Source organism: Urtica dioica, chromosome 8 (assembly GCF_054948205.1).
Source record: "Urtica dioica subsp. dioica isolate 48M chromosome 8, U.dioica_male_clone48M_v1_H2, whole genome shotgun sequence".
Taxonomy (NCBI): Eukaryota; Viridiplantae; Streptophyta; class Magnoliopsida; order Rosales; family Urticaceae; genus Urtica; species Urtica dioica.
Window position 1 is genome coordinate 9031046 of NC_142763.1, and position 25152 is coordinate 9056197.

General features: G+C 34.9%; 4 protein-coding genes across 5 annotated transcripts; 3 read left to right on the forward strand and 1 right to left on the reverse strand.

The window, feature by feature from the left end:
* The first annotated feature begins 4577 nt into the window (after positions 1-4577).
* Positions 4578-10737, forward strand: LOC149387900 (adoMet-dependent rRNA methyltransferase spb1-like). Of its 2 annotated transcripts, XR_016300609.1 has the most exons (10): positions 4578-5093; positions 5551-5598; positions 5711-5869; positions 5984-6030; positions 6164-6320; positions 6435-6496; positions 6652-6835; positions 7212-7301; positions 8504-8584; positions 10657-10737. XR_016300609.1 is itself a non-coding variant. In XM_089621986.1 (9 exons), exons 1-9 carry the CDS (start codon positions 4617-4619, stop codon positions 8390-8392), a joined length of 1233 nt encoding a protein of 410 aa, XP_089478112.1. In that variant the 5' UTR covers positions 4578-4616; the 3' UTR covers positions 8393-8421. The 2 variants fall into 2 exon arrangements, 1 of the variants encoding a protein (XP_089478112.1); XM_089621986.1 differs by lacking the exons at positions 8504-8584; positions 10657-10737 and adding an exon at positions 8384-8421.
* A 392-nt stretch (positions 10738-11129) lies between these two features.
* LOC149387901 (adoMet-dependent rRNA methyltransferase spb1-like) lies at positions 11130-14063 on the forward strand. Its single transcript, XM_089622272.1, has 6 exons — positions 11130-11134; positions 12360-12516; positions 12631-12692; positions 12834-13017; positions 13431-13520; positions 13911-14063. Exons 1-6 carry the CDS (start codon positions 11130-11132, stop codon positions 14061-14063), a joined length of 651 nt encoding a protein of 216 aa, XP_089478398.1.
* Positions 14064-14641: 578 nt separating this feature from the next.
* On the forward strand, positions 14642-18759 carry LOC149387902 (adoMet-dependent rRNA methyltransferase SPB1-like). The gene is made up of 11 exons (XM_089621985.1): positions 14642-15157; positions 15615-15662; positions 15775-15933; positions 16048-16094; positions 16229-16385; positions 16500-16561; positions 16717-16900; positions 17277-17366; positions 17757-17902; positions 17988-18108; positions 18192-18759. Exons 1-11 carry the CDS (start codon positions 14681-14683, stop codon positions 18702-18704), a joined length of 2004 nt encoding a protein of 667 aa, XP_089478111.1. The 5' UTR covers positions 14642-14680; the 3' UTR covers positions 18705-18759.
* Positions 18760-22581: 3822 nt separating this feature from the next.
* On the reverse strand, positions 22582-23619 carry LOC149387903 (uncharacterized). The gene is made up of 2 exons (XM_089624171.1): positions 22797-23619; positions 22582-22689 (listed from the first exon to the last, which is right to left on the reverse strand). Exons 1-2 carry the CDS (start codon positions 23515-23517, stop codon positions 22661-22663), a joined length of 750 nt encoding a protein of 249 aa, XP_089480297.1. The 5' UTR covers positions 23518-23619; the 3' UTR covers positions 22582-22660.
* Between the last annotated feature and the right edge of the window lie 1533 nt (positions 23620-25152).

Here is a 25152-nt window from a genome sequence, read left to right on the forward strand (position 1 = left end):
AAAAAAACGTATTAGGTGCGACATTGTCGCACCCGAAAATGTCGCACCTAAAGGTGTGACTATTAGGTGCGACATGTCGCACCTAATGCCTTTAGCGACGGGAGATTAGGTGTGACTGTTTGTCGCACCTAAAGGTGTGACTGTTTGTCGCACCTAATGTCGCACCTAATAAACTATTAGGTGTGACTATTGGGCTATTAGGTGCGACATCCGTCGCACCCGATGACGATTTTTGTCCTAGTGATAATGGTAGAAGAAATATTCTCTCACTCTCAAACATTTTTTTCACAAACCAATGCTAAAAGTAAGCCAAATTACATTCCTTGTCTAAAAGTGTTAAGAACTTGAGAAATCTAATTCTCATGTTCTTCACTTAATAAGAGGAATATCTCACCACACACTTCTAGCGTGAAGTGAAGCGGAAAGCCATCACCACACACTTCTAGCGTGAAGTGGAGCGAGAAGCCACCACCACCACACTCAAATCTCTCCTTATAACTGTGGATTGATGGACGTTTCAGGTTTAGACCCCAAAGTGTTCTCTCTCTATCAGTTTCAAAAGGAGTTGATTCATCCTCGTTTATCATGATTCGAAAGTCTTTCGAAATTCTCGTCATTTATGTTCTTACCCCAATTTTCCTTGAGTATCCCGAACCCTAGAAAAATGACTTTGAGCCTATTTAGTGACCAAGTCCGAACGCATTAACAATACTTATAACTAGTATGTATTTATTACTTATACTAAGTAATTTATACTAAGATTGTACGTAATCCGTGTAAGAAAATCAATCATTATGTCTTTCAATTTTGACTATGTATTCTACTACAGGAAGAACGCTGGCATTAAATGACGACGCAAGCAACTTTTGGGACTCTGCGGTAAAAAATAAAACTTTATAAAAATCAATAGATGATTACTCATAACTAATCAATAAATAAAACTTTTGAAATATCTTCTCTTAACGCCGACATTGAAATTTTATACTAAACCAATCTATGTTCTTTCTTATTAGTTTTGTACCATGTAGGCATGTAGCATATGTTAAAATTGAAAACGAAAAAGAAATAATACACTGAAATCAAATAATACAGATTGTTACAGCATTTTTCATTGCAGGGATACAATATACTTTTGGTTTTTAAGATTGAGGAAAACAACTCCTATGTTCTCTTGTTTTAGGGGCTATAACAAAGTAGTGATAACACTTTTAATTTGAAAGTTGTGTTGCTAACAATTGTCTATTGAATTGAGTAATGAGATTATATCTACACAATTTATATCATTTTTTTTAAAAAATTGACAGATACATATTGTTGTATATAATAATTGATTATACATTTTTATTTTGATAAAAATAAGGGACCCTTTTTCAATTCCTCCGTGCTAGAGATATTTATATTAATTTTTACATCGAGGCATTGACATAATCACATGAGCTTGTCAATAGAGTCCATGGACAAAGAGCAAATAATGACGATCATAAAGCCAATGCTCTCCATACTTAAGCATAGTGTGTCCATACATTTTTAAGTATTTCTCTTATTTTTATTTGAGTCCTCCAAATTATTGACCTTACCACGTGTTACTATAGCTACCAAGTGCTTCTCAAACTCGATATGTTTTGTGGTCAAATATTTCTAAGTATGCATGCCAAATGCTTTTTGTTGTTTAGTTTTGCTTATAATATGCTAAATCAAAGTCAATTAAGCATACTTTTATATTAACACCAATGATGAGTTGTTAGTTAGTCGCCCAACATAGGCGAATATAGTTTTTTACGTGTTAAAATTATGTAAGTGTATCAATGTAAGGAATTAAATTTTAAGATAGAGAACATTGGTGCTCGATTTTAACGGTTAAGAATACACCATAAAATAAAGGTCTCGGAGGTAGCACGGCCATTACCCATTATTATTTATTGGACGACAAAAAAACATTACATATAAATTAAAATTTTATCGATTGTCTTTTAGCGACTAAGAAGAAGGCTAGTAATGTCTTTGAACTTGATTGAAGTATGTACTCTCTAGTAGTAATGCAACAAAATAAGATCTTGTGGTGGAGCTTCTTATACGGTAGGATAGGATGTTAGTGTGTGTCTTGTATTTGACTTTAGGGTCAAAATAAGGGAGATGGACACATGATGGCAATTTTGTTGTTATTTATGATATTATCATGTAAAGTTATAACTGCGAATTTTTTTATCATATTGTATATTTTATGACAACATTGTCACAAAATAATCATTGTCCTATAAAAATAAATTTATCTAAAAACCGGCCACTTTCCTGTAGTATTACTACCGTGATTGTATTTTATTTATGAATAAAATTTCAAACAATCAAAAATAAATTAATTAAGTTTGGATTAACCAAAATATATATTTTTCATTACGAATAATGAATTAATTAAATTAAAATAATATTTTAATATTTAATGTAATTTTTATATCAAATGAATAGTTTTATATTAGATCTAGTGTACTGTTATTTATTTAATATAAAAGCTATATATTTGATTTCAAAATTTTAACATTGAAAAACTTCAACAATATCATATAATATAATAGAGTTTTGGTAAGAGAAATTTCATAAAATATACCTCATAAGTTATGAAATATAAAAAACGGACCTCTTAGTTACAAAATATCTAAGAATTAATTTTTGACCAAAAAAAGATAAAAATATAATTCCAGAGAATGTATTTTGTTTCTCTAACGCGGTGAATGTAGTCAAGTTTGCAGCTGGAAAGCAGGATTTCTTATTCCTTTTCGGATAGTCTGGTTATGAGTTTGTCTTCCTCGGTTTCTCCTTATGGGCAATGAATCTCACTCCTTGCAACAGTATGCGCAGATTTGCGGGTCCCACTCAAGCTCGCACACGTCGCACCGAGGACGAATCGATCCACTTGGCAGTTGTCCTTCAGGCTCCCAGTCACGGAATAGATCTTGTCCACGAAGAAGAGGACGTCGTATGCGATGGTCCGATCACAGGCTGACCCTGTAGGGACGGCCGATAAGACCTTAATATCCTTAGGCCTTTTATTATTTACTGTAGGGTTAAATTGTTAAGTCAAAGGATTAAAATATCGATATCGAGGTTTTGATTTTTTAGATATATTGTGTCACGACCCGCAAGCGATAGCTCGCCCACGAACCGCGACTGATCAACTCAAATCTGTACATAACTCATAATATAAACACATAAATTAAACATAATAAAATAGTTTGCGAAAATTCGGGGAAATTTTTCGCTTTTATAACTTAGAGTCTTATAGCGACTCCTATACAAATATGTTCCGGAACGTTTTAACAGAAGACACTAACCCCCGATTAAGAAACCCCATAGCCCAAAGGTCAAGGCAATACGTGCTCGGTCTCGGTCTTCAGTCTCGTTTCCCGCTTACCAGCTTTTCCCTTATCTACATTACCAAGGGTCATAAAACTATGAGTCGATTGACTCAGTAAGTGTGAGTCTATCTATAAAGTAAAACGACTAATGCCATGTGATGTGCAAACAAACACATAAGAATGCAGAATGCAAATACATATGATTCAAGAGCATGCCTAACGCGGGGCCTCGCTCTACGCTATCACTTGCCATTCCACAAGGTTATACAACATCCCCTGCTACAACCCTTGGAATGACAAGAAGCCAACCTCAGACTTCGAGCAGTAGTCATCAGTAGCTTAAGTGTTTTAAGAGTGTAAATTCGCCCGGCTTTTAAACGTATTGTTAGAAGAAAAAAGGGTAACGATAGGATAAATACTTAAATCTTATCTTTTAAGACTTTGTAAGAGCATTTTTAACTCTAATGCAGAAATTTAATGCAAAATGCATATTTACATTAGTAAACAATGACCGATCTCTATTTTACATCTTTTAAAGAATATTTTTAGCATATACTTTCCCACTAAACTGCCGTTACATCTATTCTTAAAATTATAGTTTTACAGTTGTAAATTGCCATTGCCTTAAAAAAAAAAAAACTTATTGCATGAAAATAAATTTGTACAAGCACTAGTGTTTACATATCAAAACAAGTGATATTTCTAATTTTGAAACTTGAGGTTATTTTTCTAACAAAAATCTCATGGATTAAATAACTTGAAACGTTGGATTTGTAATCTAGCCAACGTTTTAAACATATTTAAAATTTAACCATATTTGGTGACGTGATCTCATTAATCAGATAATAATTTACATGATTGTACTATCAATTTCATGCGTTAATTTTGGTAAATATATGTTAATATTAATAAATGGCTAAATGATCAAAATAAACGAAAAATTGGATAGTTTTTTTAAATAAAGTTTGAAATTGGCCTTTTCTAATTGAATTAGAGATATATTTTTTGTAATATACTGAAGAAAAAACGTCTACATTATTCATTTCTTAAGCAGGGATTGAAATATGCCAGGGACAAAGTTGACAAAGTTCTTCTAGCCAAAACAAAGAAAAAAAAACCCTGCTGTTACTGGGCCGGGTATTATACCGAAATAATAAAATCCGACCCATTTAAAACGCTGAATTGTTAGGTTAAAAACTCACAAAAGCCCTAAACCCAAATCTCTTTCCTTCTTCTTCGTCTTCGTCGAGACTCTAGAGCGCTGCCATGGGAAAGGTGAAGGGAAAGCACAGGTTAGACAAGTTCTACCACCTCGCGAAAGAGCACGGCTACAGATCTCGAGCCTCGTGGAAGCTCGCCCAGCTCGACGCCAAGTACGAGTTCCTCCGATCGTCTCGGTCGGTGCTCGATCTCTGCGCCGCTCCCGGAGGATGGATGCAAGTGGCGGTGCAGCGAGTTCCGGTCGGAAGCCTCGTCGTCGGAGTCGACCTCGTTCCGATCGCTCCGGTCCGCGGCGCGTCGGCGCTGCAGCAGGACATCACTCGCATCGACGAGTGTCGATCCAAGCTCCGCCGCGTGATGGAACAGTCCGGCTCCTCGGCTTTCGACCTCGTGCTCCACGACGGGTCTCCGACTGTCGGAGGTGCGTGGTCGCAGGAGGCCACTTCTCAGAACGCCCTTGTTATCGACGCCGTTAAGCTCGCTACTCACCTCCTCTCGCCCAAGGGAACTTTCATCACCAAGGTCTGCTCACCGCTTTCACTCATACCCGTTTGGATGATAAAGGCATTACATTTCTTTAGTTTAATTGTTAAAATGATAGAGTTTGAGGGTTAAATTGCTGTTTGAGTGAGATTTACCGAGTCTGAGACTCTATTTGGTCAATGTAAGGGACGATTAATAGGGTGTATTTATTATACGTTCTTTGTGGTAGTTGATGAGATATAAAGGAGTTTAGTGATACGAATATGAGTTTGAGCCTGGTTGTTTATATGCGTGCCCATGCATTTTCTCTAAGATGGTTGTTTCTTCTTTGCCTTGGTGCGTGATAGTTTTTGTTGTTGGCACTATAATATTGTTATGTTTAAGTGTCATAATTTCAGACTATAGCGTTTATATCATTATTGGCATTATATATTATAAATGTGATATGGGTGTGTACTTCACACTGACGATTTTGTATTCATTGTTTCTCTATCAGGTCTTCAGGTCGCAAGATTACGATTCTGTCAAATACTGTCTTACAAAGGTATTTTATTTCGTTCAACCTTTTGTGTGAAATCAAGTTGGAACAAACATAGTATGTTGCATCGGGTTTGGACGTGCAGTTATCTGATTACTATCGTTTCTCCTTGTGTCAGCTGTTTGAGAAGGTCGAGGTTCACAAACCCGCTGCTAGTCGTTCCACATCTGCCGAGACTTACCTTTTAGCCTTTAAGTACAAGGCTCCGGCAAAGATTGATCCTCGTCTTCTCGACGTGAAACATCTATTCCAGGGAGCTATAGAACCAATTAGAAAGGTATTAGCAATTACAGAGCTTCAACTTCTCTCTATGTTTGGTACCATGCAGTCTTATTTAGGATGATACAATTCATGTCCGTTTGCTTATATATCTGATGCATCGTTTACATAGGTGATTGATGTGCTTAGACCAAATAAGCAAAAACGATTTCGCGAGGGGTGAGCTCTCTCTATTCCTGTTTTTTTTTTCAACATTGCTACCAGTCTAGCACTGAATCTGTAGTCGTTACTCAGTTAGATATGTAAATTATAAGCATAAGTGCGATTTTTTGCTGATTGGGGTTTACATTAGGTATGAAGACGGAGTCTCGATTCTGCGGAGGGTGTCAACGGCTGCGGAATATATTTGGTCCGTTGTTCCTCTTGATATTCTTGGCACCGTTACTTCCATAAGCTTTGATGATCCAGCTTCTTTACCCATTAAGGAAAATGATTTAACAACCGAGGAGGTATCCACTATCTTGCTGTTGCACTGTACATTGCGTTTGATCATGTTTTTTAAATTATTCCGTTTATGCTTTTCCGAGGTTTGAGAAAGTTTCTTAATATTTGCAATCTGACAGGTTAAAATCCTCTGTGATGATCTGGGTGTTTTGGGGAAACAAGACTTTAAGCACCTTTTAAAGTAAGGAAGATGGACATTTTTTTCTCCTTTACATGTCTTATACACCTTTTTTTTTGTTATTTAAATAGCTTAAATTCATGTTATCACATAGGCATCTCGTTGGTGATATTCAAAATTAATCTGAAAGTTCCCTTTTTTTTTAATCTATCTTGAAGGTGGCGAATGCAAATAAGAAAAGCCTTGACTCCTACTCCCACAAAGAAGTCTGAAGATACTGATGCCGTCAAGGAAGAAGAGGATGAAGATCAGAAAGAACTTGATCAGATGGAGGAGCTTACAAATGCTATGGAGCGCAAACAGAAACGCAAGAAAAAATTGCTTGCTAAGAAAAAAGCTAAGGTTTGGTGCTTTATTATCTAACTGTCTTTGTCTCTGCCACATTTTTTCGTCCATTTTCATCCAGATGTACATTAGTTCATGTGTGTAATCTACAAATAAGTTCATCTTTTCACTCGTATAAATACACGAGTATTTAACAAAATCTGATTGTAGAAATTGTTGTATATACTTTCTCAACTCTAGAAATTGTAGAAATATTTAATGCGTGATTTTATCATTTTTCCTTGTTAAAGTTGTCGTATGTCAATTACATGCCGGCTGTACCGTTATTTCTCCTTTCCAAATTCAGATAGACGGAGAACGGAACTTTCCCCATCTAGTGTTTTTTTTTTTGCAATGTCTAACAGATTAATTGATTCGTTAAATTTGGTTCCAGGAAAAGGTGCGGAAGGCAACTGGGGCGAAAGATGATGGTGTGGATGACAGTTATGTTGACCGCGAGCTGTTTTCTCTCTCTTCCATCAAGGTATTCCTTCCATTAACTCAAAACTGATAAAGCTTGCTTTCCCTGATCGGGTCGTTGGTTTCAAAATCCATTAACTTCCATTATTTGATATAGCTCTCTTCTTTAACAACTTTAGTGCACCAGTTCTTTCTTTTCCAATTTATATTGAAAAAGAGGTTAATAAATCTTAAAACGAATACTCAGATGCCTAGAACGATTTTTTTTTAGATTACAAAAAAAAAAAGAGCATATATTTACATGCAGAAAATTTATTGACAAAAATGTCAATAAATCTTAGAACAAATTCTTAGATGCTTCAAACGATTTTTTTTTCAGATTACCGAAAAAAAAAGACTTAAAAAAATATCTGAATGTATTTTTAACTTCACATTCTGTATATACTAATGTAAACTCGAGTTATTAAAAAAAAGAAAAAAAAATATACAAATAAATAGTAAAAAAAATTACTAAAGTTACACATTAATATTAGAAAAAAATTAATTTAAAAAATATTGCGCATTTATGAAAACATCTGTAATTGTGTTGATTTCTTTTCAAACTTCGTTATGTGAGATGATCAAATGATAAATAAAATTGTTACCATTAATGTATTTTATATATTTACTTTAAGCTTAAGATATTATTTTAATAACATTTACAAAATTTGGACTTTTAATTTATTTGTTTCACTTTAATTGTAATGTTTTGTGTATTAAAATATTAGTATTATAATTGTAGTGCAATTATGAAGATAATCAAAATGAATCACACCAACGAGTGTGATATATATTCGATATTAAAAAAAAGGATTACGAAAAGAAATATTTGATAAGAATGGGTTAAAATAATTGTCTATGTTATCGTCATAGCTTTATTTGTATTACGAGACATATACAATGATATATATATATATATTTATATATATGTTCAAGTATTACAAACATAATTAATATATATGATTCATATAATATTTATCTATTATAATAAAACCATATGATTATAATGTCTAAAAAGTTTAAAAGTGATTTTTTGAAAGAAATGAAAAAGGAAAGAAATAAAGTTAAAAAGGTGAATGCTTTAACCCTAATGCTTTAACCCTATAGGCTACATAATAAAGAGCACACACTGACACACTCAACGCTCCAAAATAAAGAGCACGCACTGACACACTCAACGCTCTGCTACTATTATAATGCTTTAACCCTAATGCTTTAACCCTATAGGTTACCTAAGCTAGCTACGTCCATTCACCTCCCATCCTTGGACCACCGGAAAACCTCTGCTACTCTCCTCAAAACCTGGTGGTACATCTCTTCTCTGACATCACTCGTGTTTTCTCATTCTTTCATATATTGAATTCCAAACGGGTAAAAACCAAACTTATTAGATCTTTATTAAACTCGTAATACAGTGAAAATAATATTCTTAATAATATCGGTGAAAGAAAAACAGCTTTAGAAGCAATGTCGTACTTCCATAACTTGATAGAATATTCGTGAAGTTATGCATTCAAATTCAACTCACGGATAAACTTTTTCTAATAGAAATCGACCACTTGAAAGAAAAATCCAAATCATACATAAGTTATTAAGTTGATGATAATAATAATTAAATAATAAAATCAAAGGAAGGCGTGCCGAATCTTGATTTGTCATGAGGTAGATGAATAGATATTATTAAATCCGTCCCACGCATTGAATTTTCTGTAACTACCGACATCTCTTGTCTTTTCTGTTTGACTTGGTCTCTCCCATTTTATTTAAAAAAAAGGAAATAAATAAGGGTATAGTGAATGTTGAAATACTACAACACCCCCAAATTTTTTTTGTCACAGTGTGCTGTCAAACAAATTGTATTTTTGATATTTCGGGTAAATTTTTTCTCTTTTAGCTGAGTTGTGTACATTATATATTCATCCACGTGGATTAATGCATGCATACACAGATACCAATATTTAAAAAACAACTCATATGAAATGAAACCATCATTTACAAAATGAATAAAAAACATAACCAATAATGTATATCAAATTACATGATTTTAACATACATCGCTTATATTTTCTATCTCAATCCCATTAAAAAAAACCTGTCTCATTCTCTTTATATATTAATAATAATAAACGCACTCATACATATTATTGAACTAATTCATTATTATCAAATTTTCAATTATCAATGACATAATATTTTAATTGGTAATTAAAGATTTGCATCCTATAGGTGATATAATTTTTATTTTCCTCATATATAATGATCATATAACAGCATATAGAAAGATATATGAAGTAGTTGAGAATTAAAAAATAAAGTTAAATAATAATAGTAATAATAATAATAATAATAGGCGGTTGTAGAATTTGCCATGTGTGTAAGAAAATATACAAATACTAGATCTTTTATATATATATATATATATATATATATATATATATATAAAGACAATTCATTTTTAAGGTTTATGTGATAAATATATCTATATATATATATTGTTAAACCGCTACTCAATTTTTTTTTTATTTATGTAAAATTATAAATAATCTTCTAATTTGTTTTATTTCTATCAATTACGTCTCAGTGATTTATATTATCTATTCATTTGATAAAATTAATAATTATACTCGCTATCATTTTACGATTAAAGTATATTCTAACATGTTAAAAATTCATGTAAACTCAAGTTATTAAAAAAATAAAATAAAAATAAAATATACAAATAAATAGTAAAAAAAATTACTAAAGTTACACATTAATATTAGAAAAAAATTAATTTAAAAAATATTGTGCATTTATGGAAACATCTGTAATTGTGTTGATTTCTTTTCAAACTTCGTTATGTGAGATGATCAAATGATAAATAAAATTGTTACCATTAATGTATTTTATATATTTACTTTAAGCTTAAGATATTATTTTAATAACATTTACAAAATTTGGACTTTTAATTTATTTGTTTCAATTTAATTGTAATGTTTTTGTGTATTAAAATATTAGTATTATAATTGTAGTGCAATTATGAAGATAATCAAAATGAATCACACCAACGAGTGTGATATATATTCGATAATAAAAAAAAAGGATTACGAAAAGAAATATTTGATAAGAATGGGTTAAAATAATTGTCTATGTTATCGTCATAGCTTTATTTGTATTACGTGACATATACAATGATGATATATATATATATATTTATATATATGTTCAAGTATTACAAACATAATTAATATATATGATTCATATAATATTTATCTATTATAATAAAACCATATGATTATAATGTCTAAAAAGTTTAAAAGTGATTTTTTGAAAGAAATGAAAAAGGAAAATAATAAAGTTAAAAATGTGAATGCTTTAACCCTAATGCTTTAATCCTATAGGCTACATAATAAAGAGCACACACTGACACACTCAACGCTCCAAAATAAAGAGCACACTGACACACTCAACGCTCTGCTACTATTATAATGCTTTAACCCTATAGGCTACCTAAGCTAGCTACGTCCATTCACCTCCCATCCTTGGACCACCGGAAAACCTCTGCTACTCTCCTCAAAACCTGGTGGTACATCTCTTCTCTGACATCACTCGTGTTTACAAACAAACTAGAAAATATATAACATGACATACACATATAGATAATTAAAAAAAATATTTTTTTTGTATGATGTTACTTTTAAATTTGAACCAAATAACTAAATGTTATATATTGTGCGTTTATTTATTTTAAATATAACATTATTGGTTAGAAATTATACAACTTAGATGAATATAAGTTATAGTGTAATAAATAGAAAAATATTTAAATTATTAAAATAATAGAGTTATGATAAATATGTTTTTGTTGTTAAAAATGGAGTAATGAGTTAGAGATGAAAGATTGTTTGTTTGATGTGATAGAAATTATAATTTAGAGTGTCAGTGTTAAAGATGATCTTAATGTAAGTCAATTTTTCTACTTGATTGAACAAAAAGGGAGCATATAAATAAATGGAATAGTAAAAAACAATAATACGTATTAGTGTGGATACATGAAGGGCACCCAAATTGTTTTTATAAATGTAAGTAAGGTAAAAATAAAAATGAATGAAATGCCCAAGTTAAATAAATGAAATGATACAAAATAATATGTATTTATAGATGTATCAACTATCAAGTATCAACCGAATAATTGGAGGGAGAAATATGAAGAGGAATAAAAAGAGGGCTTGACTAATTTGGAGCTACGAAATTTCAAGAAGATTAGTGGGAATCCCTATCCTGAACAAACAATCAAAGTTATGACAAAAGTAATACGAACTATGTGTCAGAAATTTACTTATGTTGTGAATTATTTAGATTTAGCTAGGAGCTAAAACATTAGTAGGCTAATAATCTCTGTAGCGTTTGAAAGAGGACTCACGTGAAATTCGTAACCCTCACCAACTTTGGTGTATTGTGGCGGACGTGACACCAATGTAAATATGCTCCAAAATAGTTGAACTCTACAAGATTATTATTATTTTTAGAAACTCTTCCAGATTATATCGTTACCAACAAAAGATATCTTTATTATCTTAGTCTTATTTTTTTTGGTTTGGTTTGTTACGCTACAGAAGCTGGTTCTTTACCTATAAAAAATGATGGTATACACACAGAAACAATCCTTTGCTATTTACTCTCCACCTATCATGAGCTCCCTTGAAATCACATTTTTAAAAATTTTATTATCTTATAATCAGGTTAAGTCTATTATGAAGACAGTCTAGTCTTAACCAATATACAGTCGGTGGGTTCTCGCTATGACAAGTTTTTGTCATCTAACAAAAACTAAAATAAAACCAATTTAAGATTTTTCATTTAATTTTTATTGGCCTCAAGGAGTGTTACAATTATTGACGTTGAGAATCACAAGATATTGATCTAAATGCTTACTTACACGTAACCAAATGAAATAATATCTTGTGATTCTCAACGTCAATAATTGTAACACTCCTTGAGGCCAATAATACCCATCTAGCACTGAATCTGTAGTCGTTACTCAGTTAGATATGTAGATTATAAGCATAAGTGCGATTTTTTTGCTGATTGGGGTTTACATTAGGTATGAAGACGGAGTCTCGATTCTGCGGAGGGTGTCAACGGCTGCGGAATATATTTGGTCCGTTGTTCCTCTTGATATTCTTGGCACCGTTACTTCCATAAGCTTTGATGATCCAGCTTCTTTACCCATCAAGGAAAATGATTTAACAACCGAGGAGGTATCCACTATCTTGCTGTTGCACTGTACATCGTGTTTGATCATGTTTTTTAAATTATTCCGTTTATGCTTTTCCGAGGTTTGAGAAAGTTTCTTAATATTTGCAATCTGACAGGTTAAAATCCTCTGTGATGATCTGGGTGTTTTGGGGAAACAAGACTTTAAGCACCTTTTAAAGTAAGGAAGATGGACATTGTTTTCTCCTTGTTTACATGTCTTATACACGTTTTTTTTTTTTTGATATTATCACATAGGCATCTCTTTGGTGATATTTAAAATTAATCTGAAAGTTCTCCTTTTTTTTAATCTATCTTGAAGGTGGCGAATGCAAATAAGAAAAGCCTTGACTCCTTCTCCCACAAAGAAGTCAGAAGATACTGATGCCGTTAAGGAAGAAGAGGATGAAGATCAGAAAGTACTTGATCAGATGGAGGAGCTTACAAATGCTATGGAGCGTAAACAGAAACGCAAGAAAAAATTGCTTGCTAAGAAAAAAGCTAAGGTTTGGTGCTTTATTATCCAACTGTCTTCGTCTCTGCCACATTTTTCCCCCCATTTTCATCCAGATGTACATTAGTTCATGTGTGTAATCTACAAATAAGTTCATCTTTTTACTCGTATAAATATACGAGTATTTAACAAAATCTGATTGTAGAAATTGTTGTATGTACTTTCTTAACTCTAGATTCACAATGCATTAATCACGGCCTCAAATATTTAATGCCACGGCCCTAGTTTCGTGATTTTATCATTTTTCCTTGTTAAAGTTGTCGTATTTCAGTTACATACCGGCTGTACCGTTATTTCTCCATTCCAAATTCAGATAGACGAAGAACAAAACTTTCCCCATCTAGTTTTTTTTTTTTTTTTTTGCAATGTCTAACAGATTAATTGATTCGTTAAATTTGGTTCCAGGAAAAGGTGCGGAAGGCAACTGGGGCGAAAGATGATGGTGTGGATGACAGTTATGTTGACCGCGAGCTGTTTTCTCTCTCTTCCATCAAGGTATTCCTTCCATTAACTCAAAACTGATAAAGCTTGCTTTCCCTGATCGGGTCGTTGGTTTCAAAATCCATTAACTTCCATTATTTGATATAGCTCTCTTCTTTAACAACTTTAGTGCACAAGTTCTTTCTTTTCCAATTTATAGTAACCACTCATTTTTACAACATTGTTTTTTTTCCATCATTATACAAATGCTAATCTACTATTGCCGGTGGATAATTATATTCGCTAACCACCTTTATTTTCAACCTTTATTTTGACTTGATGTACATTTGAGCTGCAAGTGATGACAAATTTGTGCACACACCGTACGCCACAATATACACAAGAAAAAGAACGTTGCTGATGATTTTTCTTTCCTTCTTTTTCTGACTTGCTTTATGCCTTCAGGGAAAGAAAGACCTCGTTGCAATTGATTCGACGGAATATGACGAAGAGAATGGTAATTTCATTGATAGTGATGATGATAATGAAGAATTCCATGACACCCAAGAAGAGTCGATGAGCGATGGAGACTCTGATGAAGAGAGGCAAAGGTTTTAATTTTATTTAACTCTTATCATCTACGTCTTTACATATCAAAACAAGTGATATTTCTAATTTTGAAACTTGAGGTTATTTTTCTAACAAAAATCTCATGGATTAAATAACTTGAAACGTTGGATTTGTAATCTAGCCAACGTTTTAAACATATTTAAAATTTAACCATATTTGGTGACGTGATCTCATTAATCAGATAATAATTTACATGATTGTACTATCAATTTCATGCGTTAATTTTGGTAAATATATGTTAATATTAATAAATGGCTAAATGATCAAAATAAACGAAAAATTGGATAGTTTTTTTAAATAAAGTTTGAAATTGGCCTTTTCTAATTGAATTAGAGATATATTTTTTGTAATATACTGAAGAAAAAACGTCTACATTATTCATTTCTTAAGCAGGGATTGAAATATGCCAGGGACAAAGTTGACAAAGTTCTTCTAGCCAAAACAAAGAAAAAAAAACCCTGCTGTTACTGGGCCGGGTATTATACCGAAATAATAAAATCCGACCCATTTAAAACGCTGAATTGTTAGGTTAAAAACTCACAAAAGCCCTAAACCCAAATCTCTTTCCTTCTTCTTCGTCTTCGTCGAGACTCTAGAGCGCTGCCATGGGAAAGGTGAAGGGAAAGCACAGGTTAGACAAGTTCTACCACCTCGCGAAAGAGCACGGCTACAGATCTCGAGCCTCGTGGAAGCTCGTCCAGCTCGACGCCAAGTACGAGTTCCTCCGATCGTCTCGGTCGGTGCTCGATCTCTGCGCCGCTCCCGGAGGATGGATGCAAGTGGCGGTGCAGCGAGTTCCGGTCGGAAGCCTCGTCGTCGGAGTCGACCTCGTTCCGATCGCTCCGGTCCGCGGCGCGTCGGCGCTGCAGCAGGACATCACTCGCATCGACGAGTGTCGATCCAAGCTCCGCCGCGTGATGGAACAGTCCGGCTCCTCGGCTTTCGACCTCGTGCTCCACGACGGGTCTCCGACTGTCGGAGGTGCGTGGTCGCAGGAGGCCACTTCTCAGAACGCCCTTGTTATCGACGCCGTTAAGCTCGCTACTCACCTCCTCTCGCCCAAGGGAACTTTCATCACCAAGGTCTGCTCACCGCTTTCACTCATACCCGTTTGGATGATAAAGGCATTACATTTCTTTAGTTTAATTGTTAAAATGATAGAGTTTGAGGGTTAAATTGCTGTTTGAGTGAGATTTACCGAGTCTGAGACTCTATTTGGTCAATGTAAGGGACGATTAATAGGGTGTATTTATTATACGTTCTTTGTGGTAGTTGATGAGATATAAAGGAGTTTAGTGATACGAATATGAGTTTGAGCCTGGTTGTTTATATGCGTGCCCATGCATTTTCTCTAAGATGGTTGTTTCTTCTTTGCCTTGGTGCGTGATAGTTTTTGTTGTTGGCACTATAATATTGTTATGTTTAAGTGTCATAATTTCAGACTATAGCGTTTATATCATTATTGGCATTATATATTATAAATGTGATATGGGTGTGTACTTCACACTGACGATTTTGTATTCATTGTTTCTCTATCAGGTCTTCAGGTCGCAAGATTACGATTCTGTCAAATACTGTCTTACAAAGGTATTTTATTTCGTTCAACCTTTTGTGTGAAATCAAGTTGGAACAAACATAGTATGTTGCATCGGGTTTGGACGTGCAGTTATCTGATTACTATCGTTTCTCCTTGTGTCAGCTGTTTGAGAAGGTCGAGGTTCACAAACCCGCTGCTAGTCGTTCCACATCTGCCGAGACTTACCTTTTAGCCTTTAAGTACAAGGCTCCGGCAAAGATTGATCCTCGTCTTCTCGACGTGAAACATCTATTCCAGGGAGCTATAGAACCAATTAGAAAGGTATTAGCAATTACAGAGCTTCAACTTCTCTCTATGTTTGGTACCATGCAGTCTTATTTAGGATGATACAATTCATGTCCGTTTGCTTATATATCTGATGCATCGTTTACATAGGTGATTGATGTGCTTAGACCAAATAAGCAAAAACGATTTCGCGAGGGGTGAGCTCTCTCTATTCCTGTTTTTTTTTTTCAACATTGCTACCAGTCTAGCACTGAATCTGTAGTCGTTACTCAGTTAGATATGTAAATTATAAGCATAAGTGCGATTTTTTGCTGATTGGGGTTTACATTAGGTATGAAGACGGAGTCTCGATTCTGCGGAGGGTGTCAACGGCTGCGGAATATATTTGGTCCGTTGTTCCTCTTGATATTCTTGGCACCGTTACTTCCATAAGCTTTGATGATCCAGCTTCTTTACCCATTAAGGAAAATGATTTAACAACCGAGGAGGTATCCACTATCTTGCTGTTGCACTGTACATTGCGTTTGATCATGTTTTTTAAATTATTCCGTTTATGCTTTTCCGAGGTTTGAGAAAGTTTCTTAATATTTGCAATCTGACAGGTTAAAATCCTCTGTGATGATCTGGGTGTTTTGGGGAAACAAGACTTTAAGCACCTTTTAAAGTAAGGAAGATGGACATTTTTTTCTCCTTTACATGTCTTATACACCTTTTTTTTTGTTATTTAAATAGCTTAAATTCATGTTATCACATAGGCATCTCGTTGGTGATATTCAAAATTAATCTGAAAGTTCCCTTTTTTTTTAATCTATCTTGAAGGTGGCGAATGCAAATAAGAAAAGCCTTGACTCCTACTCCCACAAAGAAGTCTGAAGATACTGATGCCGTCAAGGAAGAAGAGGATGAAGATCAGAAAGAACTTGATCAGATGGAGGAGCTTACAAATGCTATGGAGCGCAAACAGAAACGCAAGAAAAAATTGCTTGCTAAGAAAAAAGCTAAGGTTTGGTGCTTTATTATCTAACTGTCTTTGTCTCTGCCACATTTTTTCGTCCATTTTCATCCAGATGTACATTAGTTCATGTGTGTAATCTACAAATAAGTTCATCTTTTTACTCGTATAAATACACGAGTATTTAACAAAATCTGATTGTAGAAATTGTTGTATATACTTTCTCAACTCTAGAAATTGTAGAAATATTTAATGCGTGATTTTATCATTTTTCCTTGTTAAAGTTGTCGTATGTCAGTTACATGCCGGCTGTACCGTTATTTCTCCTTTCCAAATTCAGATAGACGGAGAACGGAACTTTCCCCATCTAGTGTTTTTTTTTTTGCAATGTCTAACAGATTAATTGATTCGTTAAATTTGGTTCCAGGAAAAGGTGCGGAAGGCAACTGGGGCGAAAGATGATGGTGTGGATGACAGTTATGTTGACCGCGAGCTGTTTTCTCTCTCTTCCATCAAGGTATTCCTTCCATTAACTCAAAACTGATAAAGCTTGCTTTCCCTGATCGGGTCGTTGGTTTCAAAATCCATTAACTTCCATTATTTGATATAGCTCTCTTCTTTAACAACTTTAGTGCACCAGTTCTTTCTTTTCCAATTTATAGTAACCACTCATTTTTACAACATTGTTTTTTTTCCATCATTATACAAATGCTAATCTACTATTGCCGGTGGATAATTATATTCGCTAACCACCCTTTTTTTCAACCTTTATTTTGACTTGATGTACATTTGAGCTGCAAGTGATGACAAATTTGTGCACACACCGTACGCCACAATATACACAAGAAAAAGAACGTTGCTGATGATTTTTCTTTCCTTCTTTTTCTGACTTGCTTTATGCCTTCAGGGAAAGAAAGACCTCGTTGCAATTGATTCGACGGAATATGACGAAGAGAATGGTAATTTCATTGATAGTGATGATGATAATGAAGAATTCCATGACACCCAAGAAGAGTCGATGAGCGATGGAGACTCTGATGAAGAGAGGCAAAGGTTTTAATTTTATTTAACTCTTATCATCTACGTCTTTACTTTCCTGTTTCTGATATTAATGATCATTTCATGATATAATTCCCAGATACACCAAGCAAATGGAAAACTATATGGATCAGGCATACGAACTGTACATATCCAAGAAGGATGGAAGTTCAAAGCAGAGAAAGCGTGCAAAAAAACTTCACTCTGAAGACAATCTCGAGGTATAGAAAAAAAAAATATTAAAGTCAAGTTGAACTATAACATGGCCTCAGAAAACTAAAATCTGTTTTTTTTATTAATACAGGGTAGCGATGAAGATGAAGAAATTGCGGAGCCGGACTACGATTCAGACAAGGCACATGGCGACCAAGAAGCAAATCCTTTGATGATACCGCTCGTCGACGAGGCAGAACCAACCCAAGAAGAAATAACAAACAAATGGTTTAGTCAGGACATTTTCGCCGAAGCCGTGGACGACGGCGATCTGAAGCGGTTCGACAGTGATGACGAAATGCAAGTCGTCGCGGAGCCAGAGAATAAACTCCTCGTCCCCAAAAAACCCGCCAAGAAAAAAGAGAAAAAGATTTCTAGGCCCGCCTCGAATAATCTTCTTCCAAGTCAACAAGAAGAAGAAGGAGAGGGTTTTGAGGTTGTCTCGGCCCCAGAAACCGACTCCTCGAGCAGCGACGAATCAGACATTGACGACGACACGAAAGCCCACATTCTCGGCGTCGCAAAGAAGATGCTGAGGAAAAAGATGAGGAACAACATCCTTGACGACGCTTATAACAAGTACATGTTCGTGTTAGGATTTTAAATCCCTAAAAGAAATCCTAATCCAATTCAAGAGAAACCAAATCATAGATCTTAATAGCGGAAGTGTACCTGAATCCATGGATTGCAAACATCAAGATTTGGGATGATCTTCTGATTGCAGTTTGCCTGAGTCTGGAGAATTCTTGTTGATGGGGATACAAGAAAATTATCGTACGTTCTGCAATCAGGGACCTACCCTGTTATTAATAACTGCCAGGCAGTTACTAATAACTATTGCTTATTTCTAATTTGGCCCCTCATCAAATTAGATTAGCACTTATGGTAGCCACATAATAACTTCATGACAAATATGTCCTTAAGTCACAAACTTTATTCTAAATTAGACCACATCAATTTTGACTTAATTAATAATGACCCAACACATTTATTTAATGACATTAGTAGTCCCAAAATTATTCCAACAATCTCCCACTGGACTACGCATGTATAAAATAAATGTGTCACCCTTAGCGCGCATAAAATGTTTGTCATTATCATGATGTGACATATTACAATCTCGTCCATCAATTACATCAATATAGGATCAAAGTTGTTTTCGTTGTATCATCACAACTAAACACGTCAATGGTCACATACATCAATATAATCAAATGACATAGATCAATCATGAATATGTGGTAGATAAAATTATATGCAAGGTGATCTATTCATATCAATTTTATCCGATCCTACTTTAAAGAGATCAAACTTTATCCTGAATATGCAAAATGTAATAAACTAATACCATAAATCTGATCAGAAACAATAAATATGTGTGTTTACAAACAACACAAGCAAACATAAAGCACACAACATAAATAAAACAAATAAACAAACTCCCACCGAATCTAGATATCCTGAAGCTCTACAACACCCATATGAGAAGTGTGTTCGTGAAAGACCTTCGGTGGTAGACCCTTTGTAAGAGGGTCCGCTATCATGGAGTTTGTTCCTAAATGCTCTATGTAAATCTGTCCACTTTGCACTCTTTCCTTAACAACTAAGAACTTGATGTCGATATGTTTCGACTTCGTCGAGCTCCTGTTGTTGTTGGAATACATTACGGCTGATTTATTGTCACAATATAACTTAAGCGGCCTTTCAATTCCTTCCACAATACGCAGCCCCGTGACAAAATTCCTCAGCCATATACCGTGGTTGGATGCCTCATAACATGCTACGAATTCTGCTGCCATGGTGGATGAAGTTATAAGAGTCTGTTTTGCACTCTTCCATGATATAGCTCCACCACCCAACAAATAGACATAGCCTGATGTGGATCTCCTACTATCTTGGCATCCCGCAAAATCGGAGTCAGAATAACCAATGATCTCCAAATGGTCTGACCTCCTATATGTGAGCATGTGATCTTTTGTTCTTTTCAAGTACCTCTTGACTCGTTTGGCTGCTTTCCAATGATCCATACCTGGATTGCTTAAGTATCTGCCTAAAACTCCAACAATATACGCAATATCCGGACGCGTACAAACCTGAGCATACATAAGACTCCCAATTGCCGAAGCATAGGGAACCTTATCCATTTCTTGAATCTCAAGATTTCCTTTTGGGCATTGATCGAGACTGAATTTGTCTCCTTTAGCGACATGGGTGTCTCCTGGTTTACAATCATACATGCCAAATCTTTTGAGCACTTTATCGATGTAGCTCTTTTGTGATAATCCAAGTAAACCTCGAGAACGGTCTCGGTAAATCTGGATTCCTAATACAAAAGAGGCATCACCAAGATCTTTCATCTCAAATTGATTCGATAGAAATTTCTTGGTTTCATGTAACATGCATTTATCGTTAGTGGCAAGTAGTATGTCATCGACATATAAAACCAGGAACATATGTTTAGATCCACTGAACTTGTGATACACACAATCATCAACAACATTGCTCTCAAAACCATACGAGAGAATCACTTGATGAAATTTGTGGTACCATTGACGGGAAGCTTGCTTTAGTCCATAAATGGATTTTGTCAATTTGCAAACCATCTTCTTTGGGTCTCCCAACACAAAGTTTTCAGGTTGCACCATATAGATTGTTTCTTCAATGTCTCCATTGAGAAACGCCGTCTTGACATCCATTTGATGGAGTTCCATATCAAAATGTGCAACAAGTGCCATGATTGTCCGAAAAGAGTCCTTTGATGAAACCGGAGAAAATGTCTCTTTAAAGTCAATCCCTTCCTTTTGAGTATAACCTTTTGCTACAAGACGAGCTTTATACCTCTCCACATTACCCTTCGAATCCCTTTTGGTTTTAAAAATCCATTTGCAACCAATAGGTTTCTTTCCTTCAGGCAATGGGACAAGTTCCCAAACTTTATTGTCTTGCATAGACTTATACTCTTCATTCATCGCTTCAATCCACTTTACAGAGTTTGTATCATTCATGGCATTTTGGAAGTTAACAGGGTCATCTTCCATCACACCACAACCATCCTCATTTTCGAGAAGAAAAACTATGTAATCATCTGGTATAGCATTTCTCCTTTCTCTAGTGGATCGCCGCAAAGGCACTTGATCTTGAGGTTGTTGAGTTTGAACCTCAGGTGGTTGAATGACAAAGTCTTGTTGCTCTTGATTGATGACAGGAACAGAATCCTGAACATTATCAAAAGCAACTGGAATAGGAATCAAACTTTCCTCAATAGGAATTGTTGAGTCCGAATCCTCCTGAAAGACAAAGTCTTTTTCTTTATTTCTCCCACCAAACTCAATATCCTCAAAGAACGTTGCAGTTCCCGTCTCAAAGATTGTCTTAACTTTAGGATCATAAAACTTATACCCCCTTGATCGCTCAGGGTACCCAATAAAGTAGCTGCTTACTGTTTTGGTATCCAATTTCTTTTCACTCGGCCTATAAGGCCTTGCTTCAGCAGGACAACCCCAAATATGAAAATGCTTTAAACTAGGCTTTCGCCCGGTCCAAAGCTCATAAGGTGTTTTAACAGCGGCTTTAGTTGGTACCCTATTTAAAATGTAGGCTGCGGTCTTCAGTGCCTCTCCCCAGAGTGATTCTGGTAAGGTTGAATGACTAATCATACTCCTTACCATATCCATAAGAGTCCGGTTTCGTCTTTCAGCAACACCGTTCATTCTGGGCGACCCAGGCATAGTGTACTGTGGGACGATACCACACTCATCTAGGTATCTGGCAAATGGTCCCGGACGTTGTTCACCTGAGCCGTCATATCTACCATAGTACTCACCACCACGGTCAGATTTGACTTTCTTTATCCTTTTGTTGAGTTGGTTTTCAACTTCGGCTTTAAACGATTTGAACACATCCAATACTTGGGACTTTTCATGAATAAGAAAAATGTATGCATATCTTGAATAGTCGTCTATGAATGATACAAAATATTGTTGACCATTCCAAGAAGGAGTAGGAAACGGTCCACAAATGTCTGTATGTATCAACTCTAAGACGTCTGTTTCCCTTAATGCACCTATTTTCTTCTTTATAGTCTGTTTTCCTTTGATACATGCAACACATACATCAAAGTCCGAAAAATCAATTTGATCCAAAATTCCTTCGGAAACAAGCCTTTCATTTCTATTTCTAGAAATGTGACCTAATCGCTTGTGCCATAAAGAACTTGAATTCTCATTGCTTAATTTGCGCTTAGTACCACGTGATTCCACATTCAAGGTTTCATTATAAGAAGCAACAGTTTCAAGCATATAAAGATTGTCATAAATAAGAAGTGAACTGGTCCCAACAACTTTAGAATTAATAGATAAACTGAACTTACTGTCTTCAAATGAACAACAATATCCTAATTTGTCCAAATAAGAAACAGAAACCAAATTCCGTCTAAACGAAGGTACAACAAAAGTATCTATTAAATCCAAATAATAACCAGTACTTAATAACAATCTAAAATGCCCAATTGCTTCCACATCTACCGACTTGCCATCACCAACATAGATGCGTCTTTCGGCATCACTTGGCCTTCGGTAGCTCAGGCAACCCTGCATCGAAACACTTATGTTAGAAGTAGCACCAGAATCTAACCACCAAGTGTTTCTAGGTACTGAAGCCAAATTAACCTCAGAACAGACTAAAGCAAGGAATGTACCTTTCTTCTTACGCCATATGCGATACTTAGGACATTCCTTCTTCTCGTGTCCATGCTTCTTGCAAAAGAAACAACCCTCTGGAAGCTCCTGTTGGGCTTGTTTCTTTAGTGCCGGACCTTTATCTTTAGCAGCCTCATTTTTCCTCTTGAGATTCTGACTTTTAGAGGTACTTGCGAAATGAGCACTTTCAGTCTTATCTTGCTTCAATCTTTCCTCCTCTTGAACACAAAATGAAATGAGCTCGTTAAGAGACCATTTCTCTTTCTGGCAGTTATAACTGACCTGAAATTGACTGAATTTAGGAGGGAGAGATATAAGGACTAAATGGACAAGCAAGTCATCCGATAACTCAAGTTTGAGTCCTTTCAACTTTGAAGCAATATGAGACATTTCCATAATGTACTCCCTTATGTTTTCATTGCCCTTGAACTTCATTGAAATAAGCTTCTTTAAAAGAGTGCTCGTTTCAGCCTTATCGCTCTTTTCAAAGCGCTTTTCGATTTCGGCAAGAAAATCTTTGGCATTGGTGATCTGTTCAGACACCGCACCCCTAAAAGCTTCAGGTATGCCGCGCTTGATGATCATAAGACTCATTCGGTTAGAACGGTCCCATTTCTCATAGATCCGCCTATCATCGGCGGAACTAGCATCCGTAAGAGAAGCCGGCTTATCCATTCTAAGCGATAAGTCAAGATCCATGCAGCCAAGAACAATCATCATGTTCTCCTTCCAATCCTTAAAGTTGTTACCATTAAGGACCGGAACCGAATTGAGATTAGCAGATACAGTAGCAACAGCTGAAATAGAACAATACAATCACATAAACATATATACACACAAAAATTAACTTAATAAGCAATAAAATTCAAATAATGGTAAATCCCATCTCAAGATACCTAATGCAACATCAATATCAAGTCTTTGGACAATAATATTAACTGCTAATGGTAATCTTGTTGTAATGATCAAACACTAACAATAAGGCTCGTAAAAAAATTAATCTATCTTTGGATCGATCAATTATTCACAAGTAAAACTTTACTATTGTTACATGTTTATCATCACAAATATGTATATGTAATTTGGCCAGTCACTAATCTTCCTTTGGGCCGACTAGTATCCGCATAAATTAACACACACATAACATCCAAAATTCTTCATAAATAATCTACACAAGAGAGGTCACTTTGGCGACATTTTTGTTTCAATTATATATTAAGAATAATGGAGAGAAAAAAAAAAAATATCTAATACACCATTAATTTGAATTACCACAACATAATGTCATATATGCTCATATGACTCTGGATGTAAATTTTGAAGATACAAAATTTTAATAGCTAATGCATATACAACCGAAGTACAGTTGAATGGTTTAAAAAAAAAAATAAAGCTAAAGCTATAGACTGAATCCATTATTACGCAAAGCAAAGGAAGAAAAAACAGTCACTGACACACGCCATTAATGTGACAGATCCTACCGATTCAATGCCATATGCGATGATATATTATAACTAATACTTTGTAATCGCAAAAAGTCAAAACAACTATATTGCAAAAAATATTACCGCCAAATAACAAAGGAACGTAATATTTCCATAAATATGCTACACACAATCTTAATTTCACGTATGACAAAAAAATGACTACAATTTCAAAGCCGAATCAAACCAGAGTGCGATAAAAAAAAAAAAAAAAAAAGATACGCATGTGCACACGTATAAAACATCAGCGATAATCACCCCAGAGTCACTAAAACCATTTAATATCGAGAAAGGCAATTCAAACATAATTCTCAAGAATTAAATCAGGTTGCTCTGATACCAATTGTTAGGATTTTAAATCCCTAAAAGAAATCCTAATCCAATTCAAGAGAAACCAAATCATAGATCTTAATAGCGGAAGCGTACCTGAATCCATGGATTGCAAACATCAAGATTTGGGATGATCTTCTGATTGCAGTTTGCCTGAGTCTGGAGAATTCTTGTTGATGGGGATACAAGAAAATTATCGTACGTTCTGCAATCAGGGACCTACCCTGTTATTAATAACTGCCAGGCAGTTACTAATAACTATTGCTTATTTCTAATTTGGCCCCTCATCAAATTAGATTAGCACTTATGGTAGCCACATAATAACTTCATGACAAATATGTCCTTAAGTCACAAACTTTATTCTAAATTAGACCACATCAATTTTGACTTAATTAATAATGACCCAACACATTTATTTAATGACATTAGTAGTCCCAAAATTATTCCAACAGTTCGATGACGAGGGTTTGCCCAAGTGGTTCTTGGACGAGGAGTCGAAGCATCGCCAGCCTATAAAGCCCGTGACGAAAGAGGAGATTGA